Raw genomic sequence first — 18,570 nt, 5'->3', positions numbered from 1 at the left:
GCATATAAGCTATTTAAGAGCCTTCATTTATTATCCACAATCTAATATTTATCTGGCACTACTGGTGTCATGTATTCTTTAGGCAAACATTTAGCTCTTCAGGAGTTATTGATACATTTTGTACTATCAAATATTGCTCAGACACTGCTGGTGTCATGAGAGAAAATCACAATCAAATAAACAATTTAAAACAATTGTTTAAGCACACGAAAACTCCTCTTCATAATATTTTTCCACTTCAGGAGGCAATTTCAATTGTGTTACTTCTTCAGGAGCAAATTTAAAATACGAAATATTGAGTATATATTCTCTCAATTATATTAACTCTTCTGGAGGTGAATTGTAATGTATTCACATCAAGAGCGCGTTCATATTTACCCGACTTATTAGTATTGTCACATTCACTTCAGGGAATGGATTAATATTATCAAAAGTTCTCATCCTTCAGAAAATCGAACATAATTATCTGAATGCGCATTAATCACATCAAATTGTGATGCCTCAACCTCTTTTAAAATATTTACTACTTCAGGAGCAAATCGAGACGTGCATTTAATATAGAGAATATTTATGTAACTTATCTTCAATTGTAACCATAGAAAGCCTAAATTATCACTTCTGGTGATCATAGGCATATACCACTTCTGGTAGTTAACAAAATATAATTACAATGAGATATACGAAATATAACCACTTCTTGTGGTTGTATATTTCTTGCAAACTCTGCTAGAGTTTAAGTTGATCTAATAATGTTATCCATATTCTTCAAAATGACATAAACAAGATATATTATAGTAAACATCATTATCAAATCATAATTTTTTTTTATGTACAACAATTACATAACCATACTATCTATTACAAATAACAAAAATTAAAATATTTACATTTCTACAGATTCACCACCGATTACATGACTTGTTTCTCCTTCTGGGAGTGCAAGGTAATCAGTTACATCCAAATGCATGAAGTCTAAATTATCTTCAGAAATAAAATTTGCTTCAGCATTTTTCTCTGTCTTCTTTAGGGAGGCTTGATAAAGCTCAACCAGGTGCTTTGGCGTACGACAGGTACGTGACCAGTGCCCTTTTTCTCCACATCTATAGCATGCATTTTCTGCATTTGGTGCTTGCACCGCTTCATGCTTTTGTTCCTTCCTTTTCCACTGCTGGTGGTGAGGATTGTTCTTTGGTGCATTATTATTACCATGATTAGAGTTTCTTTCCCGACCACGACCATGACCACGACTGGGGCCACGACCTTTTCCACGTTTAGCCTGGTGGAAGTTCGTCTCATTCACTTTAGGGAATGGACAAGAACCAGTAGGTCGGCTTTCATGATTTTTCATTAATAGCCCATTATGTTGCTCGGCTATAAGAAGATGTGAGATAAGTTCAGAATACTTTTTAAATCCCATCTCTCGATATTGCTGCTGCAGGAGCATATTCGAGGCATGAAAAGTGGTGAAAGTTTTCTCCAACATATCATGATCAGTAATATTATCACCATATAACTTCAATTGGGAAATAATTCTGAACATAGAAGAATTATACTCACTGATAGATTTAATCTTGTAGCCTTAGATGAGTCCAATCATATCGTGCCTGTGGAAGAACGACCATCTTCAGATGGTCATATCTATCTTTCAAATTATTCCACAGTATGAATGGATCTTTAACAGTAAGATATTCCATTTTCAGGCCCTCATCAAGGTGATGGCGTAAGAATATCATTGCTTTGGCACGGTCTTGGTTTGATGCCTGATTTTTGTCTTTGATGGTGTCTGCTAGACCCATCGCATCAAGATGAATTTCAGCATCAAGCACCCAAGACATGTAGCTTTTGCCCAATATATCTAGGGCAACAAATTCAAGTTTAGAAAGATTTGACATTATTTAGGAAAAGAAAGTTCTTACCTCAGATACTTTCAAAATATTTGCTCGAGATGGCAGAGTCTCGTGCTGATAACGTGTTATAAAATAAAGACTATAAAGTAAAGACAAGTATAGAGAGAAACTGATATATTATTCGAATTCAAACTGATGTATATAATGAACTGAAATCTCTTCTATTTATAGAAGAAAGGAAGCTGTTGTGTAAGCTACTACGCAAGCTGCTGTGTAAGCTGCTACGCAAAGCTGCTACTGCAAGCTGCTGTGTAAGCTGCTACTGCAAGCTGCTGTGTAAGCTGCTACTGCAAGCTGCTGTGTAAGCTGCTACTGCAAGCTGCTGTGTAAGCTGCTACTATACCAGATATGGATAATCTTCTACTGAGAGCAATGTTTATCCATAACGGAGTACTGAATGGATAAACTTATTATACCCGGTATGGATAATCTTCTACCTAAGGTAATGTTTATCCATAACCGGGTACCGAAGTGATAAGCTTCTTCAGGAAGCTTATTTCCAATAGAGTACTAAATAGATAAACATATTTACGGTGGAGTCCCATATGGATAGCTTCTTCAGGAAGATTATTTACAACGGAGTACTAAATGAACATCCATAATATAATATATTTATAACATAACTGATATTTTAGACATCTACTTTCCCAAACGCCCACTTAATGTCTTTGTGAAGTAAAAATTACTTGAAAGACACATACAGTAGGATCAATTTTGAAAACAACAGAAAAGGTAAAAATTCATAAAGTATTAGTAGTACAATAATTTATCTTATGGGTACAAAATGAACGTGTTCCAATTCCATGTTGGCACGGAATTTTGTACTAATTAAAATCACAACCGTCAATTCTCTTGTCCCCACTGGATAAACATATCAAATTTGCACCCTCATTATAAGTCCTTTCCTGAACATACTTTAACTTATTTCCGAAACTGCAGGGGAAAAAAATTTATATTATAATAATAATAGTTATATTCCCGAAACGAACAGACAGAGAAAACTGGAAGAAGAGGTGTTACTTGGTAAAAAGAGAATAATGTAATCCGACAATTTCGCTATCGAATTAATTGTTATTAATATTATGCATATATATATATTGTTAATATTTATGCATATATATTTCTCTCTAACTGTGGGATACTGATTCAGTGTAATCCCTTTCATTCCCCTAACGCTTTTGCATAGCACAGTTCAATGGCGGCAGAAAATGAAGAACGAGTCTTGAGGAAAAGGAAGCGCAAAGTAGATGGAGGAACTCATCGGAAACTGGTTATTGATCAAAAAGTTGAGGTACTCTCAATGCTCTGTTTAAATTATTTTTTTTGATTCATTTGTTTCAACTTTTATCAGTTTGGACATGATTTCTCAATTTTTAGAATTTAAATTTACGTACAATACTTCTGATCAGAGTTTTTATAATCAGAAATGTTTGAATAAAAAATTAAATGTTAAATGGGCCAGAGGGAATATATGTTTTTTGTTTTTGTTTTTGTGGTTCATAAGGTTGTATCAGTTCCGGATTTTGGGTTTTGATAACTTTTTTGACTGAATTCTTGACATTTAGGCTTCACTGGTGTTATTAAGTTTACGAAAGATAGTTTTCTAAGGTTGATTTACTCACATTGTGTTATCTATCTTTTCTTGTTATATATTTGTATATGTAATTAGGCAAACAATTGATAACACTGGATAGCAACCTGCATCGCGATTGCATGTGGATTTTGTTTATTGCTCACGAACTGAATGACCTGGAATTATATTAGATTGAACTAGTAAAAGGGTGTGCTCAATTTTTGCGGTTCATTGACCATTGTACATATAAACCTTAATTTCAGCATCAATGATGAAAATATTAGGGAGTTCTATGGACTGCTTTAATATCTCCCTTCCAGTTATTAGTTCAATGGCATCATTTGTTTTTGGTATTTTGAATGTTGTAAAGTGTATGGCTTACATTAACAAAATGGAGGGAGAGTGGGGGGACAACGATACGTCTTGAATGTTCTTGTAACTGGATTATGATTTATGCAGGTGAGGAGTGTTGATGATGGGTTTTTGGGTTCATGGCACGTGGGTGCTGTGATTGGTTGTGATGATTTGGTTCGTCAAGTTAAATATGATCACCTTCTGTCAGATGATGGTTCTGGCAACTTGGTTGAATTTGTGACGGTTTCTCCTATGGTTGATGGGGTAAATCCCGCTAATCAAAAGCCCGTCCATTATCGTGGTCTAATTAGGCCTTTGCCACCTCCATGTGAATTTAGCAGATGGCATTTACATTATGGACAATGTGTAGATTTGTTTTATCAAGATGCCTGGTGGGAAGGTGTGATATTTGACCATGAAGACTGTGCTGTGGAACGGAAAATTTTCTTTCCAGATATGGGTGATGAAATGAAGGCTCAAGTGGACAAGCTGCGTATAACTCAAGACTGGGATGAGGTTACAGAAGAATGGGAGCCTCGTGGTTCCTGGATGTTTCTTGATGTGATTGAGGAGATCGCGCATCTACACCCCCTTTTAGTCTCAGTAAAACAAATTTGGTATGAAGTGCAGCTGAAAAAGGATTATGAGAATTTTGAGTGGACTTCATCTTTGGGAGATATTTGGTGGAATTTGGTGAAGGAAGTTGTTCATGATAATACCAAGTTAGCTATCAATCAATTTTTTTCTGAACTGAACTCCTCACAGGACTTTGTAGAGAGAGGCCGATTGCTGGAAGTTTCAGAAGTTACTCTTGAGGCTAAACTGAACCTTGAAACATATTTTGATAACTCGAATGCACCTGTTACTGAAGCCACTTGCAAATTAGATACTGCAGGCATGCAGCTTATGGATCCGAATGTTTCCCATCTTCAACCTGTTGTTAAGCAGTATGTTTCAGAGGGTTTTGCGCCTAGCAAAAAGGATGTTCAATTGTGTGTTAATGATGTTTGTAGGTCAGTTCCTCTTAGCCAAAAAGAAGAACTGTCTGTATCACCTCATGCTTTCTCTGTTTTACCTCCGCCTAATGATGATTTTGCTGGTATTTTGTCCAGTACCAAAAGTGAACCACTGACTTGCACTAATTTTAAGCGTCGCAGGGGGAGACCTACTACAAAAAAGAAGAGATTCGAGGGGCAGACCCCGGCAGATGAACCTGACTTTTGCCCTGATGCAATTGCAAAGTATATGCCATCTATGTCCTCAATAAAAAAATTTAAGAAGCATCTCTTGTTTTTGGGTTGGAAATTTGAACTCGTAATGGATTGCGGAATCATTAGGAAACGTTACATTGCTCCTAATGGAAAGATATGCCAGTCACTTAGTCAAGTTTGCCATGTGTTGGAAGAGTCAAAAGCTTGTGAGCTGGTTCCCCCAGTTGAACAAAGAAATTTATACGGATCACCTGATAAGTCTCCTTGCGCGGCAAGACCACCAACATGCAGTGAGGTGCCTGAATTGCCATCTCCTTCTGAAGAAACAACTATTGTTCCTGAAATCTGCCCTCAAGCTGTAATTGACTATTGTTCTCCGAAATCTCTACACAGTGCCTATTGGAAGTCCTATAAACATGGGGTGAGGGTAGGGGATACATCCCTGAAAGCTAAGAAACACCTAGCTGCAATTGGATGGAAAATCTTTTTTGCTGGGAAGAAAGACAGAAAATTGCGATACTGTTCGCCTGAAGGAAAACTATTTGCCTCTCTTCGAAAAGCTTGCAGATGGTGCGCACAGAAGTGGGAAGCTGAAAGCCACTTACCGGAAAAAGTGTCTTCTCCATCAGCTGCTATGGAGTTCGAGAGAAACTCTTCACCTGCGAAAAGCTCATGTGAGACGTTACCAGTGGGGACATCTCCTATGTCATTGTTAAGAGAACCCCTTCAAAATGGTAAAGTCAAATTTTGTCGCATGACCAAACCAAGAAAGAAGAGAAAGCGTGATGATGAAAAAGATATCCACATAAGTGGCTTGCCTGTATCAAAAGGAAAAAGATCTTGGCCTTCACTCAAAAAAGGAAATGGTATAGGACCTCATCCTTCGGCCTGTGTGATGCGATCAAGTAAAAGAACTCGGCAGGCGGCTCCTTCTTCCTCTCATAAAACATCTCGAACAGTTTTATCCTGGTTGATAGACAATAATGTGGTTCTGCCACATACTAAGGTACTATATTGTGCAAAGAAGTATGGTAATCCAATGGCACACGGGCAGATAACTCGTGAAGGAATCAAATGCAATTGCTGCGAAAAAATTTATGGTCTTCGTAACTTTGAAACTCATGCTGGAAGCAGTTGTCACAGACCTTCAGCAAATATATTTTTAGAGGATGGAAGGTCTCTTCTTGAGTGCCAACTGCAGATGAAACGCAAACAGAGTGTAAAAAACACCAGGAAAGAACCACGTGCTGAGAAGAAGGGTAGTCGTTTTAGCACGAATGACTATATATGTTCAGTGTGTCATTATGGCGGTGAATTAATTCTATGTGATGAATGCCCTTCTTCATTTCATCCTGATTGTCTTGGAATGAAGGTATCACTTTCTTATTGTTATATTCTACTTCGTTTCTTAATCCTCAATCAAAAAGCTAAATAGTACTGGATCATGGTTATAGAGTGAGGCATATCTTTTTATATACTTCTTCCACTGGTTTTATTTTGCAAATTGTTTAAACAGGAGGTTCCAGATGGTGACTGGTTTTGCCCATCATGCTGTTGTAAAGTGTGTGGTCATAGTGGATTTGATACAAACAGAAACCACTTTACAGAGAACAATGTTCTAATTTGTTGTCAGTGCGAGCATAAGTGTAAGGAACTGTCTGATCTTTCTCATATGTTCCTGCTACATTTTTTGATCTTTCTAGTATGTTCCTGTAACATTTTCATGCTCAGAAATATAGAACTGTGTGTATGTGTGTGCATGCATATCTCCATATATGTATTTATTTACTGATTAAGATTGATCCAATGCAGATCATGCTCGGTGCGTTAGAAGCAAGGGTCCTGGAAAGCTGGATAATTATCCTGAAGGAAATTGGTTTTGCAACAAGAGTTGTGAGCTGGTATTTGAAGCATGCTTTCTTCAAAGTGCACTTTTAATCCGTTGAAAAGTTATAAAACGCGCTTGAAACAACTGTGCGATGAGATAAATGCTACATTTGATTGGTCTTAATTTTGCAACCTAGGAAAATATTTAATGCCTGAGAAACATTATGATAACATGCTTAAGTAGTGCTTTTTTTCATTTTCTTTGGGTTTTAACTCTGGGGAAATATTGTATCTGACACGATTTTTATTTTTTTGCAGATATTTTTGGGTATGCATCATCTTTTGGGAAAGCCAGTTATAGTGGGGGATGATAACCTAACTTGGACACTGTTGAAATATATAGAACCTGATGATTCTGGTTCTGATATCGTGGATTATGAGTCCAGTGTGGAGAATTATAGCAGACTTAGTGTTGCTTTGGATGTGATGCATGAATGTTTTGAACCTGTCAAAGAACCTCACACTAGGAGAGATATTGTAGAAGATGTTATCTTTAGTAGACGGTAAGATTCAGATTTTCAAGATGAGTCAGTCTGGTTTTCTGATGTAATCTATTCAGCACAATCTTAGTGGTCTACTTTTAATTTTAATCCTTTCATTTCAAATAGTTTTGATCATTTACTTATAGAAAAATAGACCAAGTGTTTGCGTTCAAATGCATAATTTTATGTAAAACAGACCTTTCTGATATGCTTTAACATGACTACTCATTGTTGACATACTTTAGTAGTTTAGTAGAGGTTTGCACCAATCATGAAGTCAGTACCTAGCTGTAGTTTGCTGGGTACCAATATTGTTCTTTCAAAGGTAGTATTGTGTTCTAGGTATATTATCTCCAAAATTAGCTGAATTCTCGTGTAGACATGTAATATTCTTTAATTGTTTTATTAAAAAATATGATTAGAGTTTTATTATTTCTACTAACGACAAACATATAAAATCTGAAATTGCAGGTCAGAGCTAAACCGCTTAAATTTTCAAGGTTTTTACACTGTGCTGTTAGGAAGAAATGACGAACTGATTACAGTAGCAACTGTAAGGTACCACATTGTTATATATTCTCAGGACAAATTACCATCAGTTTTGTACTCTTCCTTGTACACTTTTCCATAATTCTGAACGTAATAAACAAAACTTTTATATACTTTTCCTGTCATCTCAAAGGGTTTATGGAGAAAAGGTGGCAGAGATCCCTCTTGTTGCAACACAATTTCAGCATCGCCGACTTGGAATGTGTCGCATTTTAATGAATGAGCTCGAAAAGGTATGCATCTCTTCTCCAGTCCAGCTTTGACTCTTTTTTTTTTTGTGAGATGGTGGTAGTGTGTTTAAGCTGAGGGATACCAAAGGAACATCTCTAAAAGAGGCCCGAGCATATTCTTTCTGATGCAGGGATGTCCATGAAAGCTATATAAAGTATAAAAAGATCTTCGTTTGTATTTTCTTGTAAATATTAGTTATAGGTTACTTTCCTCATCCAGGGCTGCAGATTCAAGATGTTTTTAGGCTATGTATTTAAGCGGGTTAAATGGTCAGATATCCTTATGAGGGGTTGTTAACGTACATTTTATTGGAAAAGATCTTCTGATATTTGGAAATGTTCGTTAGCCAATGTCCACAATGCCATGGTAGTAACAGTCTTAGGGTTTCACATTCGACTTAGCAAAAGTGATGCTAGTAGGGCAAATATGTTATGTGAACTGCATTGGTCCGAATAAATTACTTAGTTGCTGTATAGTCAGACTTAAATGCTTGATTTGAAGATGCTATTTTTGAGTTTAGTCATACAGTCCAAATATACTTATTAACTGGTTCTGCTTCTGTTTCATTAAATGCTATGTTGGTATTTTCTTCCAGAAACTCATGGAATTAGGAGTTGAGAGGCTAGTTTTGCCAGCAGTTCCTGCTGTTCTAGACACATGGACCGCTTCATTTGGTTTCTCAGTGATGAAAGAATCAGAGAGAGTAAACTTCTTGGATTATACTTTCCTTGATTTCCAGGGTACCATAATGTGTCAGAAGATCCTTCAAAAGAACCATTCTGTGGTGTCGAGTGTATTAACAGGTATATGAAATCTTCTGTCTGTTGTGAACAAAAGATGAATATCTGTTCTGCAGCTGAAATTTAAGAACTCTTGCAGAAGCCCAGCAAACTCATTCTGACAATACAAACAGCAAAGACAATGTTGACTTGGATGACAATACTGCTGTTTCTGAGGTATTCCAAGCAAAGCAAGTTGAGGGTTGTGCAACTGTGGACCAAGGATCTATGGAGTATGTTTCCTCTCTCTTTTGCTCTGCTTTGAAAGGGTTGAAGAAGAGACTAACCAGAGCGCTATAAGGTTCATATCCACGAGGAACAGAAATTATAGTAACAAGAATCATAATATATATTTGCTTGAAACTAATGGTATTGTCCAGCAGTCAAACTCACTCATATGGAAGCTAATGATATGAACAAGAAGTCAATTAGACCCAATAACTGCACGGTATAACTGAGTCATCACCACCATAAATGTATCTCAAACATTCATTTACTACATTCATACATATGTCAGATTTTTGTATAGTATTAACCTCATTATCTATTTATGAGGTATGGTATCTAAAGAACAAAACATTAATACGAGGTGTTAACAAATTCTTTTTTTCTCTAGTCTCAACTATTTCTTTAGTTTATTGTTAATTGTGTGTTCTTATATCATCCTTACTCTATTTTCAAATGTTCTTCTATCTTTTTGGTCTATTATCATGTTTGAATTAAAGCAAAGCAAGATAGGTCCCATGTCTTCTTTCTATGAAAGGTCTACCAATTGATCAAGCGGATTCCTAACTAAACATTATCAAGTTTCTGCCTCATCTTTTGTCCTAATGTCTGATGGTTTTACCTAAACCCCAAAATTATCTCCAAAAAGTTGAATAGAAAAATTCTCTCATACTCATCTTCTCTTGAACTTCCGTTCCTAGGTCAAGGATTTTCTGATCATCTTTGATAAGCCAGCTGATGACATTCCTGCAGAACATCAAAATCAACATCAACGGGAGTGATAGATGTGGCTGTCTGTTGAACCAGAAATCTTGGTATTTCATAGCTTTGACGACTTGTTCGCCTTTGGAACAAGGCCGAAGCATGTTGCTAATGATATTCAAAGACCGCAACGATCCTTCCCAAAGGTTAGCTTCTCTTAAATATTACTAGATTTGATATGACTGTTTTCCGAGCATTATTGGCATAACTGGAAATCTAAACACAGGGTTGATCCTTTTGGATAATGCATTCTACTTTTTGAGCATGTCAGACATCAAATTCTAACTGGTGGGGAAACTCTTAAAATGGAGAATTCACTTAGCTACTAGGTTTCTCCATTATATTCCACTCTAATTCCGATATGTTCAAGATATCTGCAACAACATTCGACTTAGGAAACTGTGGAGATTTTGTGGAGTCTAAGTATTTGATTGTGAACGTGGATACATCTTCAATGCTCCTGTTGCAAATGTTGTGGTCGTCTTCACGACACTTGTTACTCAAATTCGTAAGTATCCAAAGATACCGATAATGTTTTTTGCTTGGAATATGCTCAAGATAAGGAAGAGTTTGAAATAAGAACTTCATAGATTGGTTATCAAGTTCAACGAAAAGTATCCCAACAAGCTCAGTCAGCTGCAGCATATAGCTATAAACTCTACAGTTTGTATATCTCCCAATATTAATAATTCAACTTTTCGGATTATTAACTTTGATGCCTCTGATCACATTGCTCGTAATAGTTTCTTGCTCACATCTTTGTCCTCACATAAATTTCTTCGTTTCATCAGCTTAACAGATGGTTCTGTTCTGATATCACTGCATAGGGAGTTGGTCATGTCTCTAAATTCTGGTTCGTTTATTCGTGATGTCATTTTAATTTAATCTCTTTGCCAGCATAATCGAAAATAACGAATCTTATCAATTGCTCTCCTTCATTCTTTGCTAGCTTAGAGACCATAAAAACCATTTTGCAGAGCCTACATTCCCCCTCTATTCTTCCTTTCTGAGATGCAGGGAAGAATGGCAATGCCTTTCATGGCAACCAAGAGTAGTCATAGGAAGGGTCTCTAGGCATGTTGAATCTTTACTTGTAAAAGGATGTCTTCTAGTTTTATTGGTACAAGCCTCGTAAATAGTTGGTACTCTGTTATACCATCACTGAGAGAAAGAAACGAGGCCATGTGAGACAGCCACAGATGGGAACATATGAAATGCAAATATGCAAAGCTTGATTGCCAATTGCTATCAGGTCTGCCCCATTTCCTCTCTGTCACCGCTGGCAATATCAGCCTTTGCTAGTTATAGTGTTATACTACCACTCTCATTCATGACCTTTCTTTCAGGAACTAAAAACATAAACGTCTTTTTCGTATAATAAGCAATACTTTTACTTTGAATACCCACATCAACATAGCAGTATTTTATTGTTACAGCAGTGAATTGAACCTTTCTGGTTTTCTGCTATGAAAGAAGGATATTGGCCTTTGTCAATAGTCATAGAGGTAAGTGAATTAAAACGAACAGCGAATGGTTCTGTCAAGAAGGACGGAGATCAACAAAATTTAAAGCTAAAATGTGCCTAAAGAGAAATATATATGGACCCTCATGCCACTGCACAGATCTGTTGCCTTCCTCAGCACTTTCACCCAAATGATGAGGAAGCCGGACTGTCGTTAGCATCATTACAACGTCACAATGGTGATTTCATGATTTAGATGCTAGTTTCCCAAGGTTGCTTAATGTTAGAAAAAATAATTTTAATATCTCAAAAAGAAATGTTCAAAATCATGTCTAGGTTCATTCTTTTAATATTATGTTAATGGGTCTTTGCATAAGTCCTTTGTGTTCGCTTTGAATAGATAAGAAAAAAGTAACAAAATATCTTCTCCTTTTTCTTTTGTGTTGGTTTTTTTTTATTCAACTTTTGTTGTTTCTGCTCTTAATTTATACTAGAAGAGTTGTTGAACTTTTGGGGGTACGCTTAATTTTATTCTATCACTATGTGAGCGAAATATCCTTAAGGATAGTGTCCTTGACACGACTCAAGCTAATTCTTATTACCCATAATCAATATTTTTTCTAACAATCTTAAGGATATTTACCCGTTGTTATTATGGAGAATAACACTGGTAATGTTGTTGTTGATGTTACTACACCCTCTACACCTACTGTTTCTATTGCTATTCCATCACCAAGTACATATGCCAAACCTTTTCCTCATGTTATTGAGGTTTTTTGTGGAGATAATTTTAACTGCAAGCAAGTTGGTGTTGAAAAAGGAAAGGAGATTGCAGCTAACCTTGTGAAGGACAACAAACGTCAGAGCAAATCAATCAACAGGTAGACAAAAGAAATGGTTATAAGCCCAAAACCAACAATCAAACCTTCAAAAAAAAGGTAATTGTTTTGTGTGTGGCAAACCTGGCCATCATGCTACTCAATGCCGGAAAAGGGCTGGGAATAACAATCCCGCCAAGGCTAAAGTAAATTTGACTGAAGCCAAAGTGGATGATATAATTGATGCGATTGTTTCCAAAGTGAACCTTGTTGCTTGTGTGAAAGATTGAGTGTTAGATTCTTGTGGCACTAGGCACATGTTGTGCTAACAAAAAAAGCTTTGTCTCTTACACCCAAGTTGAGGAAGGAGAAGAAGTTATCTATCTTGGTCACTCAAGAATTGCTCAAGTTCTTGAAAAAGGCAAAGTTATTCTCAAACTCACATCTGGCAAAACTCAACATTGAATAATATGTTGCACGTTCCTAGTATCCAAGCCAATTTGGTCTCTGTGGGATTATTAGGAAAAGTGGGAGTGAATATTTCTTTTGAATCTGATAAGGCCGTGTTAACCAAAAATGATAATTTCGTTGGCAAGGGTTATTGTAACCATGGCTTATTTGTACTCAATATTATGAATAAAAATGCTAGTTCTTCTGCTTACTTGATTGACTCTTTTAATTTATGACATGCTAGATTAGGACATGTTAGTTTATCTTATATTAAGAAGATGCATTTTGAAGGTCTTATTTCAAATATTGATACGTGTGAAGTTTGTGTAAAAGCTAAACAAACTAAGAAATCATGTGCTTTTGTACATAGAGAATCTGAATTGTTAAGTTTAATTCATACTGACTTTGGAGACTTGAAACGAACTATGGCTAGGGAGGGAAAAATATTATGTGACATTTATATACGATTTTTCTAGATATACAAAAGTTTATTTGTTAAGAAATACAGATGAAGCCATTGATAAGTTTTTAATCCACAAATCAGAAGTAGAGAATCAATTTAGTATGAAAATTAAAAGAGTTAGATCCGATAGAGGTGGTGAATTTATTTTGTTGAATGATTTGTTGGGATAAAAGAAGGCATAATTCATGAGATAACACCTCCATATTCATCAAAATCAAATGGTGTAGCGAAAAGGAAAAATAGAACCCTAAAAGAAATGATAAATAACATGCTTGCTAGTTCTGGTGTCCCGGATAATCTTTGGGGTGAAGCCATTTTATTTGCTTGTCATTTACAAAATAGCATTCCCGATAAGAAAATGGGTAAAACTCCTTATAAGTTGTAAAGGCTATCTCCTTAACTTGAAATATTTAAAAGTGTGGGGGTACTTTGCCTAAGTGTTGTTACCTGATAATAAGAAAAGGAAGATAGAATCTAAAACATCTGATTGTATGTTTATTAGGTGTGTTGAAAGTAGTGCAACATATAGTTTTTTAGTAGTTAAAAGTGCTCTGCTTAAACATAACATTATTGTTGAAACATAAAATGCTGAACTTTTTGAAAATATATTTCCTTTAAAACTTGAGAATATTTTTCATGTTCCTATTACGCAAAGTAATAATATTTCTCATGTTCCTATTATTCAAAATAATTTTAAAAGTGAGAAATTAAGAAGAAGCAAAAGACCAAGGAAAGAAAAATCTTTTAGCAATGAAGCTATTGATATAGAATTTCTTCGTCTGATGCCTCATTTTGGAAAGAAGCTATTGATATAGAATTAAATTCATTTTTACAAAATAAAATTTGAATTTTACTCGAAAAACTTAGCAATTATGATAACTTATCAACAAAATATAAATTCTTAGTCGCTAGCGCCGGAATCGCTAGATGCTGCTACTTTTTCGAAGTGAGGGAGGAGGTTTTGTAATTTTCTTGGTTTGGAGCTTGATTTGAGGGAGGGACTTGAAACAGGATAACATTAATTAAGTTGATTTTATGACCAAGTATTAAATAATTGAATTTAAAAAATATAAAAGAAAAAAATCAGTTTGACTATTAAGTATAACAATCATTGAAATTAGTAAAGTAAGAGGTAAACCCAAAAGGCAAGAGTTGGGATTCAATCCCAAGACAACAAGTGGGATTAGGAGGTTTCAGCAGGTACACTCCACCAACTTTCCCATGTGGCCTTTTGTGATTTTGGGGGTATCAGTAAAATATTTAAGTAAAAATAGCACGGGCTAGCCAGTTTTCGGATTGGTCATTCAAAAATAGCTAGTGATTGCAAAGTTATTGAAAAATAGTTACGATTTTACTACAATACGGAAAATTCCAGCATAATATATTGGAGATCGGTGCACCTGTGTATGAATGCTGGAACTCCAACACACGGAAAGTTCTAGTATAATATACTGGAGACTCCAGTATATTATGCTGGATCGGTGTATTATACTGGAACTCCAGTATAATTATACTATCTTTTCGAATTTTGAACAGTATTTTCGTTCAGATTTATCTTTACATGAAAAAGTGGTTAAAATTCGATTACTTTTGAAATTATGGCTATTTTTGAATGACCACATGTAAATCTGGCTATTTTTGAATTTCTCCCAATATTTAAGGGTCCTCCATGTATATACCTATATATACAAAATATACAGTGACTTCGCCAAGGCCAACGGGTTCCGGTGGCCCTCCCCCTACTCCTAACGTAGGTCCGCCCCTGGTCTAATGCATTTGATAAATTTTACTAGATTTGATATTGCATATGTTGTGTGTAGATATACTCAAAACCCGAATCATGCCCATTGGAATGCATTAGTAAGAGTAATGAAATATTTAAGCAGTACCATGAATTATGATATTAAACATAGTGGCTTTCCCACTATATTAGAATGATATAGTGATACTAACTGGATCTCTAATTCAAATGAGACAAAATCTACTAGTGGATATGTATTGACCCTTGGTGGAGGTGTCGTGGCTTGGAAATCAGCTAAACAAACAATAATAGCTAGATCTACCATGAAGTCTAAGTTTTTGGCATTGGAATTGGCTGGCAATGAGCCGAGTGGTTAAATAACCTTTTGGTTAGGAATAAAATCGACACCTTTTGTGTCTATGCATTGTGATTGCCAAGTTGCAATAGCCATTGATAAAAATAAATCCTTCAATTGAAAGATTCGATACATTCGATTGAGACATAATGTGATAAAGCACTGCTGAAAAATGAATTTTTTTCCATAGATTATGTGAAGTCAAAAGTGAATTTGGTTGATCCTCTAACAAACCTTTGGGAAGAAAATTAATATATGCAATATCAAGGGGAATAAGACTATTACCAATTTGAGTTATATCAACAATAATGGTAATCCAACCAATATGATTGGAGATCCCATGAAGTAGGTTCATATCGGTAAAAATAAGTCATTAGTTGATCAAATATGCACTATTAAATTATGTCCCTTCCTATGGTGTGTGTGTATATAGTGCTAGACTGCAATGAATGAGAGACTAGGTTATTAAACTTTTAATACAATAATACATAGTCTTTTATAGATGGTGTATTGCGTTGCAGAATACACTTGATGGATGGACCTATATGAGTGTGGAGTGGGGTTGCTCTTATGAAATTTAAGGCAAAAATTTCTAAAGCACTCACGAAATCCAGGTGCGAGCATAAAACTGCGACAAACAACAATTCTTGGGTATAATATGATAGATAAAATACTAAACTTACAAAAGAATTCTTGGTTCATAGAAGTTCTAAACTTCACCAATTGTTCTGTATGTTTAATATTATTTTATCTAGGTCTGGTTCACAGTTCAAGAGACACCAGATTCGAGGCATTATGCTCATTTATGAAAATCCAGCGAAACTTCATATTTTATTCTATTCCTTAATATCCTTTTTCAGTTATGTGGGGGATTATTAGGAAAAATAATTTTAATATCTCAAAAAGAAATGTTCAAAATCATGTCTAGGTTAATTCTTTTAATATTATGTTAATGGGCCTTAATTACACTAATTATTTTGAATATATTTCTTTAATATTCGTAAATGATAACTGCTAAGTTTGAATTTAATTTCTACAAACTCAATATGACCATTGAATAGCTATTACGGGATTCCTTATTCAAATCTATTCATTTGTATATATAGCCCTAATGGCTATTATGTTGGTAACTGTTTTTATCCCCTTTTTTTGGACTATATAAGTCCTTTGTGTTCACTTTGAATAGATAAGAAAAAAGTAACAAAATATCTTCTCCATTTTCTTTTGTGTTGGGTTTTCTTTAATTCAATATTTGATGTTTTTGCTCTTAGTTATACCATAATAGCTTGTTGAATTTTGGGGGATACGCCTAATTTTATTTATCACTCTATGGACGAAATATCCCTAAGGATAGTGTACTTTGCACGCCTCAAGCTAATTCTTATTCTCCATAATCAATATTTTTTCCAACATTTAGTATTAGGATCAAACATGGTTCCAGAAACCTAGAAGATAGCATTTTGCGGAAGTCCTGTTCAGAGTGTCATTTGACAATAGATAAATATGCTGATCAACTCAACAATGTGCAGGTCAATTGCAACTAGATAAAATAATCAGAAGGAACAGATAAACACAAGCACTGGCTTGTCATTACCAATATTTATTTTCTATGATTTTCTCTTTTAGATGTTGTCTTTCCATTGAGGAGTTACTAAAGGCAATAGCTTTTTTTTTTTTTTTTTTTCAGAATTCTGCAATGTGGATAAATGGTCCGATTAGAATGTTTGGCTGAAGAAAATGATGTTGACCTTCTTGGCTGGAAAGAATGTTAAGGACCGACACTGAGATGGTAAATTCTTGGGAAAAAGAAGTTGAACCAACTGAAAGACCAGCAATTTTTTGCTTATTTGACCTGTAGTGTCCTCTTTTGTAAAGGGCTGGGAGGGAATTTTCAGACTTAATCAGAACCGACTGATTCTGGATTCTTCTCTGTCATACACTGGCGATATTGCCTTCTTCTAGTTTTGCAATTAAGTAAAACTACCATCTCATTCATGACTCCAAAAAAAAAAAGGGCAGTCCGGTGCACTAAGCTCCCGTTATGTGCGGGATTCGGGAAGGGCCGGACCACAAGAGACTATTATATGCAGTCTTACCTTGTATTTGTCCAAGATGTTTTTACGGCTCGAACCCGTGATCTCCTGATCATATGGCAACAGTACTTTAAACAATAAATACGCAATATCTTCTATTAGCAGTATTAACTTAATTTAATCCCGGGAATAGCAACAGTACTTTATTATTGCAGCAGTGAATTTGAACCTTTTCTGGCTTTTTGCAACGAGAGGAGATTGGCATTTGCCAATAGTTTTAAAGGTAGTGAATTAACATGAATTTCGCAAACGTCTCTGTCAAGAAGGTACAGAAACCTATAAAAGTTGCATTCATTGTGGTGTTTATCTTAGAATGATTGAAAATTTGTGTTTGCAAACTCAGCTTTTCACTTTTGCATTTACATGAGTTCAAAAGTTTCAAGAAAATCCGAACTTTGTTTTTTCCCCGCAAAAGCATACTAAAATATGTTTGGAAGAAATGCAAACTCAATATTTCCTTGGTCAAGACAGCTATGTCTAAAAGAAAAAAAGAAAGAAGAATTAACCTAAATAGCCGTCATCCAACCGTTTAAATTAAAAATAGCCGGTGGAGGAATAATATATGCGTAATTTTTGTATTATATATGTATAATCGTGTATAATCAATCTATAATTTATGTATATGACTAGAAAAAGTAAACAATGAATATGAATGGCTACTTGTGCCACTAAGCAAAAACGAGATTTCAAATTGAAACCTGAAAATTGCACGGGGCGTCCTATTTGGTCGCCCCCATTTAACCTATACTCATTTTTTAAAAAACGTTTTAACTTGTACCCACTTTTAAAATAACTTCAGCCCCCTTTCTTCTTCTTCTTCTTCTTCTTCTTCTTCTTCTTCTTCTTCTTCTCCTTCTTCTTCTTCTTCTTCTTCTTCTTCTTCTTCTTCTTCTTCTTCTTCTTCTTCTTCTTCCGCTGTCGGTGCTGCTATGAAACTTCAGTTCATGGGATGATTGCCATAAATATGTTTATCAGATTATTTAAAAATAAATTATAAATAATTACGTAAGTTAGTAGACAATAATTTGTGAATATTTCCACGTACGTAAGTTAGTAGACAATGATAATTCTGTTCTTTTCACGTTTATTGTTTCCAAAATTTATGATTTAGCTACTGTTGGCAATCTGATTATTTATCTAGTATGTTAGAAAGCTTTTTCAAAACTTCAGCATCTTTTGCTAAAGTTTTTGAAAAAGCTTATCCAGGACAAAAAAAACTTCAGCTTAT

General features: G+C 35.2%; 1 protein-coding gene across 4 annotated transcripts; it reads left to right on the top strand.

The window, feature by feature from the left end:
* Positions 1 to 2,836: 2,836 nt before the first annotated feature.
* Positions 2,837 to 17,073, top strand: LOC107797638 (uncharacterized). 4 transcript variants are annotated; one of them, XM_075219549.1, is made up of 12 exons: positions 2,837 to 2,946; positions 3,099 to 3,198; positions 3,940 to 6,417; positions 6,562 to 6,691; positions 6,858 to 6,946; positions 7,191 to 7,435; positions 7,886 to 7,972; positions 8,097 to 8,196; positions 8,790 to 8,997; positions 9,074 to 9,206; positions 9,952 to 10,106; positions 10,187 to 10,714. In XM_075219549.1, the coding sequence occupies exons 2-11, from the start codon at positions 3,103 to 3,105 to the stop codon at positions 9,998 to 10,000; spliced, it is 3,615 nt and encodes a 1,204-aa protein (XP_075075650.1). In that variant the 5' UTR covers positions 2,837 to 2,946; positions 3,099 to 3,102; the 3' UTR covers positions 10,001 to 10,106; positions 10,187 to 10,714. The 4 variants fall into 4 exon arrangements, with proteins under 4 accessions (XP_075075650.1, XP_016476027.1, XP_075075652.1 ...); XM_016620541.2 differs by lacking the exon at positions 2,837 to 2,946 and having other exon boundaries at positions 3,025 to 3,198; positions 3,940 to 4,847; positions 4,992 to 6,417; XM_075219551.1 differs by lacking the exons at positions 2,837 to 2,946; positions 10,187 to 10,714 and adding an exon at positions 16,937 to 17,073 and having other exon boundaries at positions 3,025 to 3,198.
* Positions 17,074 to 18,570: the final 1,497 nt, after the last annotated feature.

The sequence above is a fragment of the Nicotiana tabacum genome, chromosome 8, assembly GCF_000715075.1.
Source record: "Nicotiana tabacum cultivar K326 chromosome 8, ASM71507v2, whole genome shotgun sequence".
Classification (NCBI taxonomy): Eukaryota; Viridiplantae; Streptophyta; class Magnoliopsida; order Solanales; family Solanaceae; genus Nicotiana; species Nicotiana tabacum.
This window is presented reverse-complemented; position numbering and strand designations above follow the sequence as displayed.

Bases quoted from the DNA above. Each gene is read 5' to 3' on its own strand.
- LOC107797638 (XM_075219551.1), top strand. From the start codon at position 3,103: ATGGCGGCAGAAAATGAAGAACGAGTCTTGAGGAAAAGGAAGCGCAAA. The intron at 7,436-7,885 runs GTAAGATTCAGA...CTGAAATTGCAG, and splicing joins GATGTTATCTTTAGTAGACG to GTCAGAGCTAAACCGCTTAA. The intron at 9,207-9,951 runs GTATGTTTCCTC...ACATTCCTGCAG, and splicing joins GTGGACCAAGGATCTATGGA to AACATCAAAATCAACATCAA.